This window comes from Dicentrarchus labrax, unplaced genomic scaffold (genome assembly GCF_905237075.1).
Source record: "Dicentrarchus labrax unplaced genomic scaffold, dlabrax2021, whole genome shotgun sequence".
NCBI classification, from domain to species: Eukaryota; Metazoa; Chordata; class Actinopteri; family Moronidae; genus Dicentrarchus; species Dicentrarchus labrax.
The window spans coordinates 15,324,558-15,341,071 of record NW_026136701.1 but is presented as its reverse complement, the minus strand read 5'-3'; the positions used below and the strand labels follow the sequence as shown (position 1 = coordinate 15,341,071).

At 39.8% G+C, this 16,514-nt stretch overlaps 1 protein-coding gene across 2 annotated transcripts in view; it reads left to right on the top strand.

Annotated features, from left to right (window-relative positions):
• LOC127367449 (adenylate cyclase type 1-like) overlaps window positions 1–14,923 on the top strand; it is a 36,449-nt gene extending 21,526 nt beyond the window's left edge. The window contains exons 5-20 of one of the 2 annotated variants that reach the window (XM_051407311.1): window positions 794–921; window positions 1,769–1,927; window positions 2,442–2,583; window positions 3,944–4,099; window positions 7,760–7,957; window positions 8,079–8,176; window positions 8,307–8,391; window positions 9,010–9,099; window positions 9,440–9,702; window positions 10,531–10,657; window positions 11,166–11,327; window positions 11,423–11,569; window positions 11,666–11,764; window positions 11,910–12,024; window positions 12,122–12,246; window positions 12,965–14,923. In XM_051407311.1, coding sequence (XP_051263271.1) covers window positions 794–921; window positions 1,769–1,927; window positions 2,442–2,583; window positions 3,944–4,099; window positions 7,760–7,957; window positions 8,079–8,176; window positions 8,307–8,391; window positions 9,010–9,099; window positions 9,440–9,702; window positions 10,531–10,657; window positions 11,166–11,327; window positions 11,423–11,569; window positions 11,666–11,764; window positions 11,910–12,024; window positions 12,122–12,246; window positions 12,965–13,384 — 2,514 coding nt within the window. In that variant the 3' untranslated portion in view covers window positions 13,385–14,923. The remainder of the gene's footprint in view (window positions 1–793; window positions 922–1,768; window positions 1,928–2,441; window positions 2,584–3,943; window positions 4,100–7,759; window positions 7,958–8,078; window positions 8,177–8,306; window positions 8,392–9,009; window positions 9,100–9,439; window positions 9,703–10,530; window positions 10,658–11,165; window positions 11,328–11,422; window positions 11,570–11,665; window positions 11,765–11,909; window positions 12,025–12,121; window positions 12,247–12,964) is intronic. The other variant, XM_051407320.1, reaches the window with a different exon arrangement.
• The last annotated feature ends 1,591 nt before the right edge of the window (window positions 14,924–16,514 follow it).

Genomic DNA, 16,514 nt, shown 5'->3' with positions numbered 1-16,514 from the left:
GACAGTTGTGTTTATTGGAACAATTAGCTAAACCAGAGGCATTGCTGCACTGAGTTGATTTTTTTTCTATGAAGCTTTTAGCTCCATGACACCTTGACACCCTTTTTGACTAATTTCAATCATTCTCAAAATACCATTGGGCTAATTCTGACAAAACTAGGATGGAAAAAAAGTGTTACCTGTATTATCCTGATTATTGTAGTACAAAATAACTATCCAGGAATGTGCCACCAGAGTTAAACTATCATTATACATATCCAACTTGGCTTATAAGAACTTTAATTAATTGTAAAGCTTTTAACAAAGCATTTTTCTTACATCACCAGTGTAATTTGCCTAAAATGTTGAGGGATGATACAGTGTTATGATGAGGATGTTGCAGGTAAAATCTTCTAATGTTGAAAGGCCATAACTCCTGCAAAATAAATTCAGTCGAACTTGCAGCAATGGGTAGCTTGAAGCAATACTTACAAATCACACTGATGGATATGGATCAGTGTAATGGGTAAACTCTAATTAAATGTCAGAATTTTTAACTGAAACACCACTAGTGCAACTTTGATTTAACTGAAAGAATGATGCCTTGTGGTACTCTGTTATTATGTTTTCTAACACTAACTCAGCTGACCATGATGATTAAAGGTTAATTTTTGATCCTATGAAAGACTATAGTGCTATAGCACTGCTTGTTTTGGATGAGACTCAGAAGTAAAAAATATTTTGTTGCTGATTGGCTTGTATCCTTCTTGAAGAAATACGTGGAATCACAATTTCACTCTTTTCTGATTGGCAGGAGAACCACTGTCGCAGGATTAAGATCCTGGGGGATTGTTACTACTGTGTGTCTGGACTGACCCAACCCAAGACTGACCATGCCCACTGCTGTGTAGAAATGGGTCTGGACATGATTGATACCATAACGTGAGTGTTCATATTTGTTGAGTGTTTCATTTAGCTGTACGACTTTTACACTACTCTATTCATCTTTATTTTATTCGAAACACACTGATTAACTGAGTCCGCGTTGAGAGATTTCCTTCAAGTAAGCCAAACTGCAGCCTGATCAGCCATGTGTGCTGTGAGTGAATTCTAACACTGAACATTTGAGCGAGCAGATCCACAGTTGGCTGAGAGAAAAGGCTTTACTGGAGAAAGAAAATTAGCTATTTTATTGAGCTTGAAGGAGCTTGTTTTGCCTACATACCCTGCATAGTTTGGGAGTGGGGAAAAAGGAAAAGAAAGTGAGAGATTGAGATGCAGCAGAAGATTAAACCAGCCTGTTAATTAAGATTAGACTTTTTCCTCAACACTGATAGATAGAAATGCTCAACTTTGCAGTCTTTTTGTTCTGTAGTCTATTTTGGTATGTTAGAGCTAGGGAGAGAATTTTTGAACAGTGTTTGTTCCCTGTCCACTTCCTGACAGATTGCCATATCTGCAGCATTTTTAACGAATGCTTGTAGTTACAGATATTATATTATTCTGAATTAAGGATCTGACCTCAGTCATTATACATAACGATTGCTTTTAAAAGTAAATGTTCTTAGGTTATAGCAACAACAATATTTAAAGTAACACTGATGATTTTCTTTAAGATTTGTGCCTAAACATACAATGATAAGAGCAGGGGTCTTATTTATGGATCAAAACATATGAGGTTGAATCGCCGGCTGTCACTTTATGAAAGGCAACGTTTTCATTCATTTGTTTGACTATTAGTCTCAATCATTGTACAGTGCCCAGTAATCCATGTGTTCTGCCCCTGCAGGTCAGTAGCGGAGGCCACAGAGGTCAACCTAAACATGCGCGTAGGCTTGCATACAGGTCGGGTGCTGTGTGGAGTGCTGGGCCTCAGGAAATGGCAATATGATGTGTGGTCCAATGATGTGACCCTAGCCAATGTGATGGAGGCTGGAGGACTACCTGGGTCAGTATTGGACATTTTACATGAATACCAGCCTCTACAGCTATGGACACCAGTTTTCTTTGTCAGTTCTGTTGTGGTACTCTGGATACATTTTGTGACAGATAATGTTATCTGGAATTGCCTCTTGAAAAAATCTTATTCTATAGTGAGGTGTGAATATTTCTTATCTTATTGTCATTGCCTTTAAAATACTGGTAATTGTTTTAAGACATGTCAAGAAAAAAAGGCAAACTGCAGAGGTGAACTAACCTCAACCATATAGTTTTTTTTTTTCCTGTTTACATAAAATAGAATTCAAATACTTGAGCAAAGACAAAATGACCTTTTTGTAGCATTTTAAGGTAAGTCATTTTTTTCAGTTTCGCAAAATGCCTACAGGAGCAGGACGTCAGACCTTGTTTTAACCGTCTCCGGTAACACTCTTCGGCTGACGACCTGCTCAGAACTGTTTGTGCCAAATGCACCTAATTACTGCAGCTGCAGTGGCTATGAGATCTGTCCCTGTGTTCCACAGTAAAGTCCACATCACCAGATCTACGCTGGAGTGCCTAAATGGAGATTATGAGGTGGAGCCTGGAAACGGACACGAAAGGAACGCCTTCCTCCAAAAACATGAAATTGAAACCTTCTTTATTGTGCCATCTCACCGACGGAAGGTATCGTATTGTAATTCTGTGCTGAGGAATGTATTGTCAATGTACCTTGTCTTTCTATGAGCCTTTAGAAGTGGAAAATGATTAAGATGACAACGTCAGTTGCATCTTCAGATTACACTATCAGACGTTGGCCTTAGCTGAACCCTGCATTACCGTGTACTGTACACATTAGCAAAGCTTCTGCAGGTCATATGCTAATCCATATTAACCTGAACTACTGTTCGTGGTACGTCAGAATAGGATAGGTTGAAAAAGCAGGCTTATCTTGACCATCTATGCCAAGATCTACAATAAAAGCTTCCTTCAAATAGCAAAAACGTTGACTAAAGCATCCAGCATCATATGATAGAGCTCTCACACATTTGTTGTTGAGCTGATCTCACTTCCAGCCTGTAATGGATTGGACTGGGGCTATAAAGAACAAGAAAACAGCCAGTAGCATCTATCATCTCAAATCTGCACAGTCCGACAAATTTAAAGAGATATGTGTGTATGTGTGTGTGTTTGCGTGTGTGTGTGTGTGTGTGTGTGTGTGTGTGTGTGTGTGTGTGTGTGTGTGTGTGTGTGTGTGTGTGTGTGTGTGTGTCAGTGCATACACATTAACACACACCTCCAACAGATGTGCCACAAGCAGCTGGAGAGGGAATTTTAGTCCTGTCTCTGTATTACTCCATCAGGCCTCCTCTCTCCTCCCTTCTACCTCTCCTCCCCTCTTCCTCTCCCTTTCCTCATTATTTGTTGCACCAGGTTTTATATAATGCAAGATAAGGCTTGCACATAGGTTACATTGGTCCGTATGTGAACCTGTAACATCCCAGTTGCGTGTTTTTTTCTTTGATAAGCGGGAGACTCTGCTAATCCTCTTAATAGAGCTGATGGTTAGACTTCATCAAAGACATGGCTCAGAGAAAGATGTGCCCTGACTAAGCTGTGTTGTATAGGCTTCTCTTCATTTTTCTATTGTGCCTTTTACTACTGCTGTTTAGGGGCACACTTCCAACTTTGTGTATGGAACAAAGCATATATTTCTTACTGCAAATGACACTCAGACACCTTCTCAAACTCTTTAATGTGTGCTTAATCTTTACCACTCTTTCTAAAATAGCTTTATGAAAGAGACACAAGGGCAGCAAAGTCCTAAAACTATTAAAATCACCAAAGGGATTGACATTATTTTAACCTCTTTCTAGTTAAATTCCTGAGCCTGATAATAATGACTGCATGCATGTGTGTGCATGAGCATGTGTGCACGTGCATACTGTCCACTGCCTGTGCATGATTTATAGACCCTTAAATAATATATATTACTGTTTGGGGTATCATAACTAAATCCTTGTTCCCGTTTCTTATCTGGTGACAGATATTCCCAGGATTGATTCTTTCGGATATAAAGCCCGCCAAAAAGATGAAGTTCAAAACTGTGTGCTACTTACTAGTGCAGCTTATGCACTGCAGGAAGATGTTCAAGGCTGAGATTCCGTTCTCCAATGTCATGAACTGCGAGGACGGTGATAAGGTATAAACTCTCAGTGTCTGTGTTGACGTTTCTGTGTTTGTTCGTGCTGTGATTTACATAAATAGACAAAAAGATACACAGTCTGAATGTCTAGAGTTTTCTCCAATAGTGAAAAATTTAATGTTCTAACGCTTGTTTGAATTACCTGGATTTCTAAATGCCCCTAAATGTGGTCTGATCTCTTTATTTAAACCACAACCCGAACCTTCATTGTCTTTATTAATGATATTGTTTAAGCATTACAGTATAAGTTAACACTACTTTAGTAACAATGTATTTCAGACAAATGTTTTTTGTAGAACTGTATAGCAAAGAAGAAGCATTTTAAACTTATTTTTGGGTGTCTTGTAAAAAAAAGACCCTTCAGGTCATGCCTCAGCATTTCCATGTGCTTAACGTCAAGGCTTGGCTGATCCACAATGCAAATTTGTATAGGCTTGAGACATGAATTGTTGATCATCCAAGGGGTCTTTGGCAAACATTAGAGGAGCAACAATGTGTGTTTGTGGATTCCTTCATGGCTTAGTGGTTTTCTTGATGTGAATTCTTGGACATACAGCAGAGGCCTGTGCAAGAGATGCTCCAGTATCCGTAGCTGTTACACAAATGTTCTTTGTCACCTCATTGAACACCGTACATTGTACTCTTGCAGTGATTTTTTTTTTCAGCACAGTCAGTCTAAAGTCCAATAGTGCTGTTTGATGATACTCAAGAAGTCATGTCATAACTTTTCCAGGCATGTTTACCTTCTACAGATCTCTGTTGTAGACTCTGAATTAGACCTGGAACAATTAATCAATTGGTCTATATACGGTAAATGAATCATTCACAATAATTAATTATTTCTGTCATTTTTTTTAGCAAACATGCCAAACAGTCATTGGTTCCACCCTCTCAATTGCGATCATTTTCTATTTTTTGTCTTGTGTGTCTTGTATATTTTTGGGCTTTGGACTGTCAGTTGGACTGTCAGACGCACCCTGGGCATTAGGGAATTGTGGTGGTCACTATTTTTTTTTGACATTTTATAGATCAAATGATTAATCAAGAAAATAATTGGCAGATTAATCAGTATTGAAAAAAATCATTAGTTGCAGCCCTACTCTGAATCATAGACTATCAGACAATTAATTCTGTTCTTTGACATTGAGGTGTTTTTTTATCAAGCAGGACATTTCCACCCACACCAACTGGCTGGAAATCATGACACCCAATATTCACCAAAGTCACTATCCTTAAAGCTCACATATTTTTCCATGTTTACACACAATGTTTAAAGGGTTTTTTTTGTTACATAAGACTGTTTATCTATGTGCCATGGATTAGTTAAATTAGCAATCCACAGTTTAAAAATTAATTCTGGATTCCAGGTCATTTAAAAGGCTTAACAAACTTGTCCTTGCAACTGTACATCTTAGTCAGTAAATAAATACATGGCTTTCACAGGATGTATACTTTATTGTAAGAAGATAGGGAGTGATGGTAAGTGATGATCCTGTCAGCTATAATGACCTCAGCATGTTGCTCCTGCCAGAGACCGACATACCATTTCCCCCGCATATACTGTCAGTGACAGTGGCAATCTGGCCAAATGTCAAAGAGCTTACTTGACCTTGTGTGCCTGAAGAGAAATCCTGTGGCCTGGCAGCTGTACAATTCTTGCACCAGCTGTTTTAATCCAGATTTTCAGGTGTGTCTGTGTGTGCGGGTGTGCAATGTATTTTTCTTCTGAAGGGGACAAGTTAAGCTAATCACACCATCATGTGATCATCCCTATCATACCTAATGGGGATGATCACACCATCATCCCCAGAAGGTTAAAGATTTACTTTAGGGTTAAGACTAAGATATGGGTTGATAAGGCATGTAGCAGTTATCCAATCCAATCCAACTTTATTTGTTAAGCACTTTTAAAAACTTTTAAAATCTTATGGGTACAGCAAGTGTTTAGAGAATCAATTTATGTCAAAACAATGTTATTTGCAAGATTTTTAAATATTTAGTATGAATGTTTGACTAATCATCATCTTCCCACTTTTAGGTTGCCCTCAGTGGTTGCGTCCAATAGATCTCTACCTCACACTACATGATAGTGTCCCCTTTTAAATGTACATTACCAGTAATGACCACATCCTCACATTGTAGGCAGAAGTCAGATTAGAATAAAACAGTCATCCGAAAAGAGAAAAGTGGTGACAGGTTAAGCCATACATGCACCTTCTACTACTGAATGGTTATTTCACATTCAGACCACATACACACTTGAATTGTGTGAAAGGACATATGCATTCAAGGCACGAAGAGGAGCGATATGAGGGAAAAGGGATGAATGAATAGGATTTTTGGTGCAGCAGACGTGGCTGCATGATGTGTCCTGTGCTACGTTGAGCACAATATGGGACATAAGGAGAAGTCAACATCTGCAGGTCACTGTGTTGGTGCCTCATAAATAACACAAAACGAGAGTGTGAGGGAGGCAAAGATAAATAAGGGATAGAAAAGGGAAGGAGAGTGAAAGAAGAGAGACTAGATGGAAGGAGGGAAGACTAAACAGAAACAGGACATGAAGAAGCAAGTAAGGATGGGGAGAAGGGAGCAGGTGAGAAAAGAAGGAAGCACGGAAGAATAGACAAAAACAGGAAGGATGGTAGAATACACAGAAGCAGGGAAGGAAAGAAGGGAGTGTGGAAGAATATAGAGAACCAGGGGGGGAAGGATGGAACTGAGGAAGAACAGAAGGAAACAATGAATTAAGTAAAGAAGAGTATACAGAAGCAAGATAGGAAAGAAGGAAGAATATGAGGAAGCAGGCAAGGAAAGACTGAAGTAGGGAAGATAATATGGAAGCGGGAAGGGAGGACGGAAATAGGGAAGAATATGTACAAGCAAGAAAGAAAAGAAGGAAGTAAGGAAGAATATACGAGAATATAAGGAAGTGGGAAAGGAACAGTGGCTGTAGGCAAGAAATTACAGAGGTGGGGAAGGACAGACGGAAGTAGAGGGGAATATATGGAAACAGTGAAGGGAAGAAACAAGTAAGGAAGAATATGGAAGCAGCAAAGGAAAGACGGAAGTCAGGATGACTATACAGAAGCATGGAGAGAAAGAAGGGATGTAGAACAGAAAGAAAAAAGGAGGAAATCAAGGAAGTCAGTGAGCTGTACACATTCATGTGTAATGAAGTCATGAACACTCTTGCTCAGCCTTTGCTCCCCTACTGTGCCACCGAGCTACACAATTCATCCAGCATGCTCACTTATATTTACACACACACACACACACACACACACACACACACACACACACACACACACACACACACACACATATACACACACACAAACATCCACTCTGCCATGTTAACTCTCTGGCTTTGCTCCAATGCCCAATGTTTTGCAAAGCTGCTCACTTTGGCTGCCGAAGACACTCAGACACAGCGGGGTGCATTCAGTAATGAAGTTAAGTGTGAAGGCAATGTCCTAATTTAAAAGTATAATCAGCTGCCCGTTTTTATTGTTGACTCTTATTCACCCTTGTTCATAATATGATAATACTCCGCTAGTGCAGAGAGTACAGGGCGCTGCATTGCAGCCAATTTATCACACTATTGTTTTTCATGTCCTACGTTTTCAGTCAAGATTTCTTTTTTTATCCCACCAGCGGAGGGCCATGCGGACGGCTCCACAGAAGCTGAGGAATCGTTCCAACACAAACCAGGCTAATCTGATCCAGAGCAGCCCCAGAACCCGGGTCAACCGCTACATCGGTCGCCTGATCGAGGCCCGCCAGACTGAGTCAGACACGGCGGACCTCAACTTCCTCACACTCATGTATAAGTGCTCTGAGCGCGAGCAGAGGGTGAGGGACTTCAGACACGGCAGACACATACTGTAGCTGTGCAGTGAGATGTTGTAGGTGAAGCCTCTGAGTGAGTGCTGTGATGTTTTGTTACTCATTCCTATCTGGTCTCATTACATAGTACCACCAGCTTCCTGATGAGTACTTCACCAGCGCAGTGGTCCTCTCTCTGATCCTAGCTGCCTTGTTTGGCCTTGTCTATCTTCTCATCATACCACAGTATGTACAGCACATTCTGTTGTTGTCCCCTCTTCTCTCTAAAGCCTTTTTCCACTTATCTATTTAATTGACTTTTTCAAGTCTTTTTAACTAACCCCACTATCTTCCTCTCTCCCTTTTTTTCACTCAGGGGCACAGTGGTACTAGTCCTTCTCGTCTTCTGCATCTGTTTCCTAGTAGCTTGTATCATGTACCTGCATATCACTAGAGTACAGGTAAATACGGCTGCCTTTTCGTATCCTTATCCTACCTGAGTCAAAGTCTTCTTTTCCTCATTCACTTTTTTACTCAATCTTTTGCTACTAATAGATCAGCCCTCTCTGATCTGGAGCCTAATAGAGCCGGCAAATTTAACTTTCTTTATTTTAAGGTTTTTTCTGCTATGATTCTTCAGGGGTTTTTGCTGACTAAAGAGAAAATGTAAATGTATTTTATAAAGCCTTGTAATAACGGTTCAGTATTCATTGGCTTCAAGATTACTTTCTAAGCCCCTATGCTGCATTTAAAGCTTTTTTTTGAGGTTGATGGTCGTCCTCAAAGCTCCTGACCACATCAGTTTTTTACACTTAGTGGATTTTATAGGTTAATTTTCTCCCTCTGTTTCTCTTTCTCTTCTTACTCGCCTTACTTACCTCATGCTATCCGAACCTCTGTCTACACAGCAGTTTGATTTCAAGTGTTTTTTCCTGATACTGTTCCAGCAACTAACCCCCATTATTTTACTGTAATCTTGGCATGTATAAACACATAGTATTATGTATGCACAATATGAAGATGTTTTTTATTATTATTTATCATATCATATAATCTGACTCTTTGTTTTTGACCCTCAGTGTTTTCCAGGGTGCCTGACCATTCAGATTCGCACTGCTCTCTGTATTCTCATAGTGCTCTTAATCTACGCTGTGGCCCAGGCCTGCGTGGTAAGTGGAAAAGGCAACAGTAAAATGACCCACCTTCCATCCAACCAGTAAGAAATAATTTTTGAATGTTTTGAGCTGTAATTGCAGTAAATTAGGAAACCAAAACAGCTAAAATGATATCTACAAATGTCAACATTTGTCATTTACTATTTCATATTCTTACAACACAGAAAGTTTGCACTATAGTCCATCCCTAATGTATTTGTAATGGACATAATATATCTTACAATCTATGGTATACAATGCTGTTCAACTGGGAAAAGTGCAAATTGTGACAGTAGGCTACGATTGAACTATTTTCTACTTCATGTTCATGTATCTTCCTCTTTGCCTCTGTCAGGTGGGCTGTATGCCCTGGTTGTGGAGTAGTGCCAACACCAACAGCTCCATCGTCATCATTGATGTGGACAGCGGCGCCAACCACACCATGGCTGAGCTGCCTTGTGATGGCGCCCGTTACGCCTTTCTGTCCTGTGTGGTGGGCACCCTCACCCTGGCACTTTTCCTGCGGGTCTCCTGGCTGCCAAAGATGGCGCTAATGCTCCTTCTGGGGGTGTTGTATGTGACTGTGTTGGAGCTCAGCGGCTTTCGCAAGACTGCAGGGTGAGGCTCACAGCACAACATGACCACAAACACCACACGCGCGCACACAATCATGCAAAACACTTGAGCTTGTTTGCACTTTTTATTTCTGTCATTTCCTGAAGTTACATGACAACAACACACACATCCTATCAGAGCTTAAAGTGAGAGCCCCCTGATCTACTTACGATTGTGCGTCATTCGAGCATCAGGGGCAAAGATTGGGTTTTGTGTTTGTTCGTTCTGAAGAAAAGAGGAACAGATAACCAGGAGTTTAGAAGAACATTTACAGTACATGTGCTGCGATGTATGCGTGTGGAGGAGTTTTTGCTTGTCTGCAGCCCACCAACTCTTTCATTTACCACCCTTTGATGCAGCACATGTGCTCATTAGTTCCAAATCAGAAGCCTGAAAGGACAATGTGGGCTGGATGATAGGAGCGTGTTAGCTGTTTCAACCCAGTACCAAGAGGCCCAGCCAATTTTATTGGAGCTCAGATCATAAATGTGCCCCTGAAAAGTGATTATGTTGAATTTGTCCAGCTTATTAAGATAAAGATCTCTTTTGAAAAACTAATTTTGTTTAAATACAGTCATGCTTCAGTAAATAATAATAATATCGTATGGTCCGAACTTTTAAGCACATTAAGTTCTTTCATTTAAACATTTCTTTAATTTAATATTTTGTTTTGATGTGCTCTTTAAAAAAAAAATCCTTGTTTTCATTATTTCTTTAGCAAAACTTTATTCATGATTGCGCTCCACACTGTGGGGGGTCCATTCAACCCTCATGTGTAGTTTTCTGTGTGGTCCAGTCCAGTGCTGACTTGTGTGTTGGTCTCTTCCACAGTGGGGGGTCCTTCCACATCCGGGGCTATGAGCCCATCCTGTCTCTGTTGCTCTTTGTCAGTGCCCTGGCCCTCCACTCCCGGCAACTTGACCTCAAACTACGCTTGGACTTCCTATGGGCTGTGCAGGTTAGTAAGTGTGTGTGTCAGTGAGTCCGTGCATGTGAAAGAAGCTTTGGATGCTGAGAGGCTTAAATCTCATTATCATAACACAAGTTTGAATAGAAGTGTACTTTAGAAGTGCTGCCATTTCAACTTTGATATATGTAAACTATTGGGTTATGTATGGAAGATTTGTATTTATAGGCTGCCAGCTGTCCGTTCTTTGGCCAAAACGAGGGTAAGAAGCTTGTTTTGGCTTGGTTCCATTGGTGCTAGGACTGTAAAAAAAAAAAAAAAAAAGGACTATTGTGCATAGTTGGACTAAAGTGTTGAAGCAGAATTTTAAGCTATTTAATACTTTAACTAGCAGCATTAGTCGTGTAATGTATCCAAGTCTATTAAAACTATGAGACATAAAGACCATGTTCTATGGCTCTTAAGGTTTATTACTGACCCCATGTGGTGAAAATGTGGGACAAGCTATAGTCCTCATTGCTGCATCTGTATATTTTGTCTGTGCTACTTTTGCTGACAGGCGGAAGAGGAGAGGGATGGCATGGAGAAAGTCAAGCTGGACAACAGGAGGATTCTCTTCAATCTTCTACCTGCACACGTGGCTCAACACTTCCTAATGTCGAACCCCAGGAATATGGTGAGCCTCGCTAATAGACAGGCAGACAGACAGACAGACAAACAGGTAGATCAACAGACAAGAAGACAAAAGAAAGATGAACATTACAAGATTTGTTTATGTTTTATACTTTTATACTGTGTTCTTTCTTTTTCCATTAGGATCTATACTATCAGTCCTACGCACAAGTTGGTGTCCTGTTTGCCTCAATCCCAAACTTCAATGATTTCTACATCGAGCTGGATGGCAACAACATGGGAGTGGAATGCCTGAGACTGCTGAATGAGATCATCGCCGACTTTGACGAGGTGGGGCCGACGATTTTAATTCTGGACTATGAACATAGACCTCTGGGAGATTTTAACTGTTGCATTATGTGTTTTTTCGAATGTATGTTTTTGCAGCTCATGGATAAGGAGTGCTACAAAGACATAGAGAAAATCAAAACCATTGGCAGTACATACATGGCAGCTGTGGGCCTCGTCCCCACCATTGGTACCAAGGTGGCATGTCATTTTGTGTTTCTGTGTGTGTGTGTGTGCTTCTGTTTGCACGTGTATAAATGGGTGTAGTCCATCATAATGAAGACAATATGAAGGATCATTTCATGCATATATACTAACTATTTGGTGTACTTCCCCTCTTTAGGCCAAAAAATCTGTTTACGACCATCTGAGCACAATAGCAGACTATGCCATTGAGATGTTTGACGTTTTGGATGAAATCAACTATCAGTCATACAATGAGTTTGTCTTGAGAGTGGGTACGTCCACCTCTGTATTAAACTCAGAGTAAATCACAATGTGACAATGTGAAAAACCTGTTTTGTATTTGTTTAACATTGTCTTTTGTTTGCGCAGGTATCAATGTGGGTCCAGTGGTTGCAGGGGTGATTGGGGCACGGCGACCTCAGTATGATATCTGGGGGAACACAGTCAACGTGGCAAGCAGGATGGACAGCACTGGAGTACCGGGGAAGATACAGGTATCCAACACACCCTAAATGACAGTATTTATCTAAAAGTAATTTTATTATAATGGGAGTTTGGTTGAAAGACAATGCTTATGTGGAAAACAGAATAAAGGCATCAAAACTACAGTTGTAAAGGTGAAATTCATATATCATAAAAACTAGTAAAAAAAAGATGACCACCAAAATCAGGAGATAGGATCAGTATCAAGATAAAAATGCAATTAAAGGCATAAAATATTGCATAATTTATAATAATGTGGCATCCGGTAAGCATTGGCTCAAAGTAACTTCTATAGAAGTGGAAGGACCTCAGAAGTTATTTCAGTTAGTTGAGCATTGCTCACACCAGTAACTCCAAAGTGCATTGGCATAAATAGAGGCACTGCAGCTGAATTTCCTATTTACTGTATCTATTTATTGCTGTGTACCAGATGTGGGCAGCTGGAACAACTGGGGAAATCAAGACCTCAAGCTTGATGTATTTTGATGCAATTAACCATGTGAATGGTTTCATTCTGAAGTATAATGTCTATATGTAAAAGATTAATGTCATTATTTCTAAATTCCATAACAATATTTTGACATTAAACATAGTTTGAGGCACAGCAGCAAAACTATTTCACTACAGACATGTAAATTGTATTAAATAAATATACACATTGTTTTATTTTGATAATAAATTGAACTCGTATGTTGAACACACGTATGTTTCCTTGTTTTTATGATACAGGTGACCGAAGAGGTGTATCGCCTGCTGAATACCAACTATGACCTGGTGTGCCGCGGCAAAGTCAGTGTCAAGGGTAAAGGTGAGATGCTGACCTACTTCCTGGAAGGGAAAGTTCAGGGTGTGGGCACTGTGACCACTTCTTCGGTGATGCGTTCCGCCAGCCTGGCGCGCCGGATCCACTCCTGTGGCAAGACGAGTGTGCCGACCAATCTGGGAAGTGTCTCCTCCGCCGCCAGCCTGACTGCTTTTGCCAGCATGGGCAGCAACATGCAGATGAACACCGCCAACAGCAGCAACAACCAAGCAACATGCCTGCCCTCTCCCTGCGTGCCCGCAGTGGGCGAGGAGGACGAGGAGGACTTAGATGTGACGGAGATTAAGATCGAGGGTGTGGCAGCTGTTGCAGACGCAGCGGTGTAGAAAGAAAGACAAGACTGGAAAGTTCAACTTCAATTAAAAAAGGAAAGAAAACCCTGGTTGGAGGCCTAAGGAAGACAGGGCTGTCCAGGTATTTCCTATAAAATCTTGAGCTACTGGCACAACCCAGAATATGCTCAATCAGGAGACGAACATACAGAGAAATGACACATGGTGACAAGGACAATCACACTCGATTTAGGGATTTTTCCTGCTTGCCACTCCTGGAAGACAAATGTGGAATAAAGAAGAGAGAAACCCATGATCTGAAATCCTCTTTTAACATGTCTATACCAGATGATTAGATTTGTGGTGTCCCTGGGTTCCCTCAGATCCAGATATAATGTGCATCTTTGTTTTATATATAGTACATATTCCATGTACAAGGGATATGTGCATTGTTATCCAGAAAAAGACTGATCATGCTATTGCTTTTGCACTGTCTTTCTGATTATGCCAAGGATACATTGCATTATTTACAGTGTAAAATGGTGTTGTTTCTTTTCGGTGTATGTAAGCATGCATGTGTGTACTTGTGGGTGTGTGTATGCATGTGTGGTTAATTCTGAATTGTAACGAAACAGCACAAAATACTTTTTTATACTCGGAGCTCACAGGAGGAAATTGGCTTTTTTTTAGACATATTTACAGTTGATAGTGCATGACTTTTTAAGAGTTGATAGCCATAGTAACGGTACTCCTGTTGAAAGAAAACCAAAGTATTGAGCTTTCCATAGATCTTTAGTTTTACTGCTTATATTGCCTCACCACACAAGAGAGAAGAGAAAATGTTGCAGTAGGTTGAACATACTTGGCATATGGGAGCCACATCATCGGTAGACTTAAAAAGTGTCTTTTTGAACCCCCAGAGAGACAAAATAAGGGTTCCTGAATACCTTCTTACATGTGTACGATCAACATCACATGAAGAACCAATACACCCACATGTATGGTTCAAACATACATGTAGGCATCCATTAAGGCATTCTTCCGCACAGAAGACAGCACATACATTACTTAAGCACATACAATAAGCAGACAACCTTTAGCCTAAGCCTTTCAAATTCTCCATGTACATTGACACATTTTCTCAAGGCCACAGAAACTTTGGTGCAGTGTCTGGCTACTGTCGTCTATCAGGCATACGTTGCTATACTCCAGCTTCTTTTTGCTATATATTTAAGCTACATTATGAGTTTTTCCTCAAAATGAGTTGTCCTCATAATGTATGAGCTTTAGCACGTCTTTCAGATGCAGTCTCAGACATGTGAGGCGCTTAAGATATCTTTATAGCCTATATCTTTATCATCATAGAACGTTCACTTGATCTGCAAAAGTGTAAATACATCTTGTTTCAAGTTTTTGCCTTACTCAAGCTTACAGTGATTGCAACCTGCCTTTTTAGATATATTCACTTTGATATGCAGATCATACTTTTTGTAAATAGCCAAAAGCTGTAAACTATGTTGTATCTTGTACAGTGTAAAGTTGGGTTATTGAATATTTTGTAATAAAGACGATATTGGTGTATAAAATATTAAATGAGTATGGCCATGAATGTCAGTAGATACAGAAAAATGTTTGGCTACTGAGATGTAAAACAAGTAGGTGTTTGGGATTGTGGTTAAGGGTGTAAATGAGGATCTTTTTGTTGATTTTTAGGTATGAGCCATATGAGGATTTTCAATCTGAAACACAATATTTACACTTTGTCCCCCAAACCTCAAGCCTAGCATGCAGCACAGCAAACGATCAGCGGGTAACAAATATAACTTTTTATGGGCAGTTTTCCCTGTTAGTTCCACTCTATAAAATTTCATTTCTCACACCTTAGTTTATGGCTCTTAAAATAACAGCTTTCACTCTACACAGCAAAATATGGTAGACAATGACAGGTTTATTATGCCAATCGGTGTCCTTCCACAGCCCACAGCCAGATGAATGTCACTATGTCCAAATGCTGAGCGGGCGCCAAAATTGTTTTCCCTGCACTGATGTAGAATTTCTCTGGGGTTCACTCAGTGTAACAGTTAAGTCAACAAATGCCTGGCTTGCTCCACCACTTTCAGCCTTGGAATTATTTTTTGCTTTGGAATAAAATACAGCAAATAATAATAATAATAATAATAATAATAATAATAATAATAATAATAATAATAATAATAATAATTTGAGATTAATTTGAATGTTGATATATCTTCAAGGAGTTCTTACTTGACAGAAAAAAGCTTTTTAAAATGGGGCTGGTGTTGTCATCACTGTCATGGTAAAGTTCCATGACTCCAACCTAAAGTTGACATTAAGCAAGGAAGGGAATCCAAGGTAAATGATGGTTCACAAACAACCCTCCCCTTACTGTCATCAGGGCTAAAGAGGGTCAATATGAGTGAATTAGGTCGTGGCAAACAAGAATACTATACATTTTTGATAATAATTTATTTTATGGATCTGTCATTTAATTACTTCCAACTCCTTGAAAGAAATATGTTATTTGTAATTAATTTTAGGGACAGTGTTAGTTGTGTTAAGTTTCTAAGCAGTTGTTGATCTCCAGATGAATTTCTCTGAAGGAATTGCTGAATTTTTATCCATGTAAATATTCGTTCATCAGTCACTTATTAGCAGAAAGTTTTCAGGTAAACTAACAAAAGTGATATTTATATATTCAGTGTTTTTCACCATTGTGTTTATCCTTAAGGTCTAACAAATGGAAATGGAATGCATTTCCAGCCTCATAAGACCATTTTTGATCTTTTAATAATACATCCATATTTGTGAGCTTGCAGTCTGCTTCTTCACTTCTTTTATTGGCATGTTCCTACACTTCCATGCATGTGCCTGCCACAAACTGTCAATCAATGAGATAGTGTGAAAGTTTCAGCAAGATACAAACAAATTGGGGACCCACAAAGCATCGTTCCATAGCACTGCTCTTAGTCAAAAACTTCATAGAGTACCTTTAAAGGACCAGTGTGTTGGATTTAGTGGTATCTAGTGGTGAAGTTGTAGATTGCAACTAACTGAATTTGATGACCTGGGAATGACAATGGTCTGTGAAGTGTGTAAGAGAAACTACGGTGGCCGTGAAAGTCTGAAAAAATGCAAAAGGCCCTATCTAGAGCCAGTGTTTGGT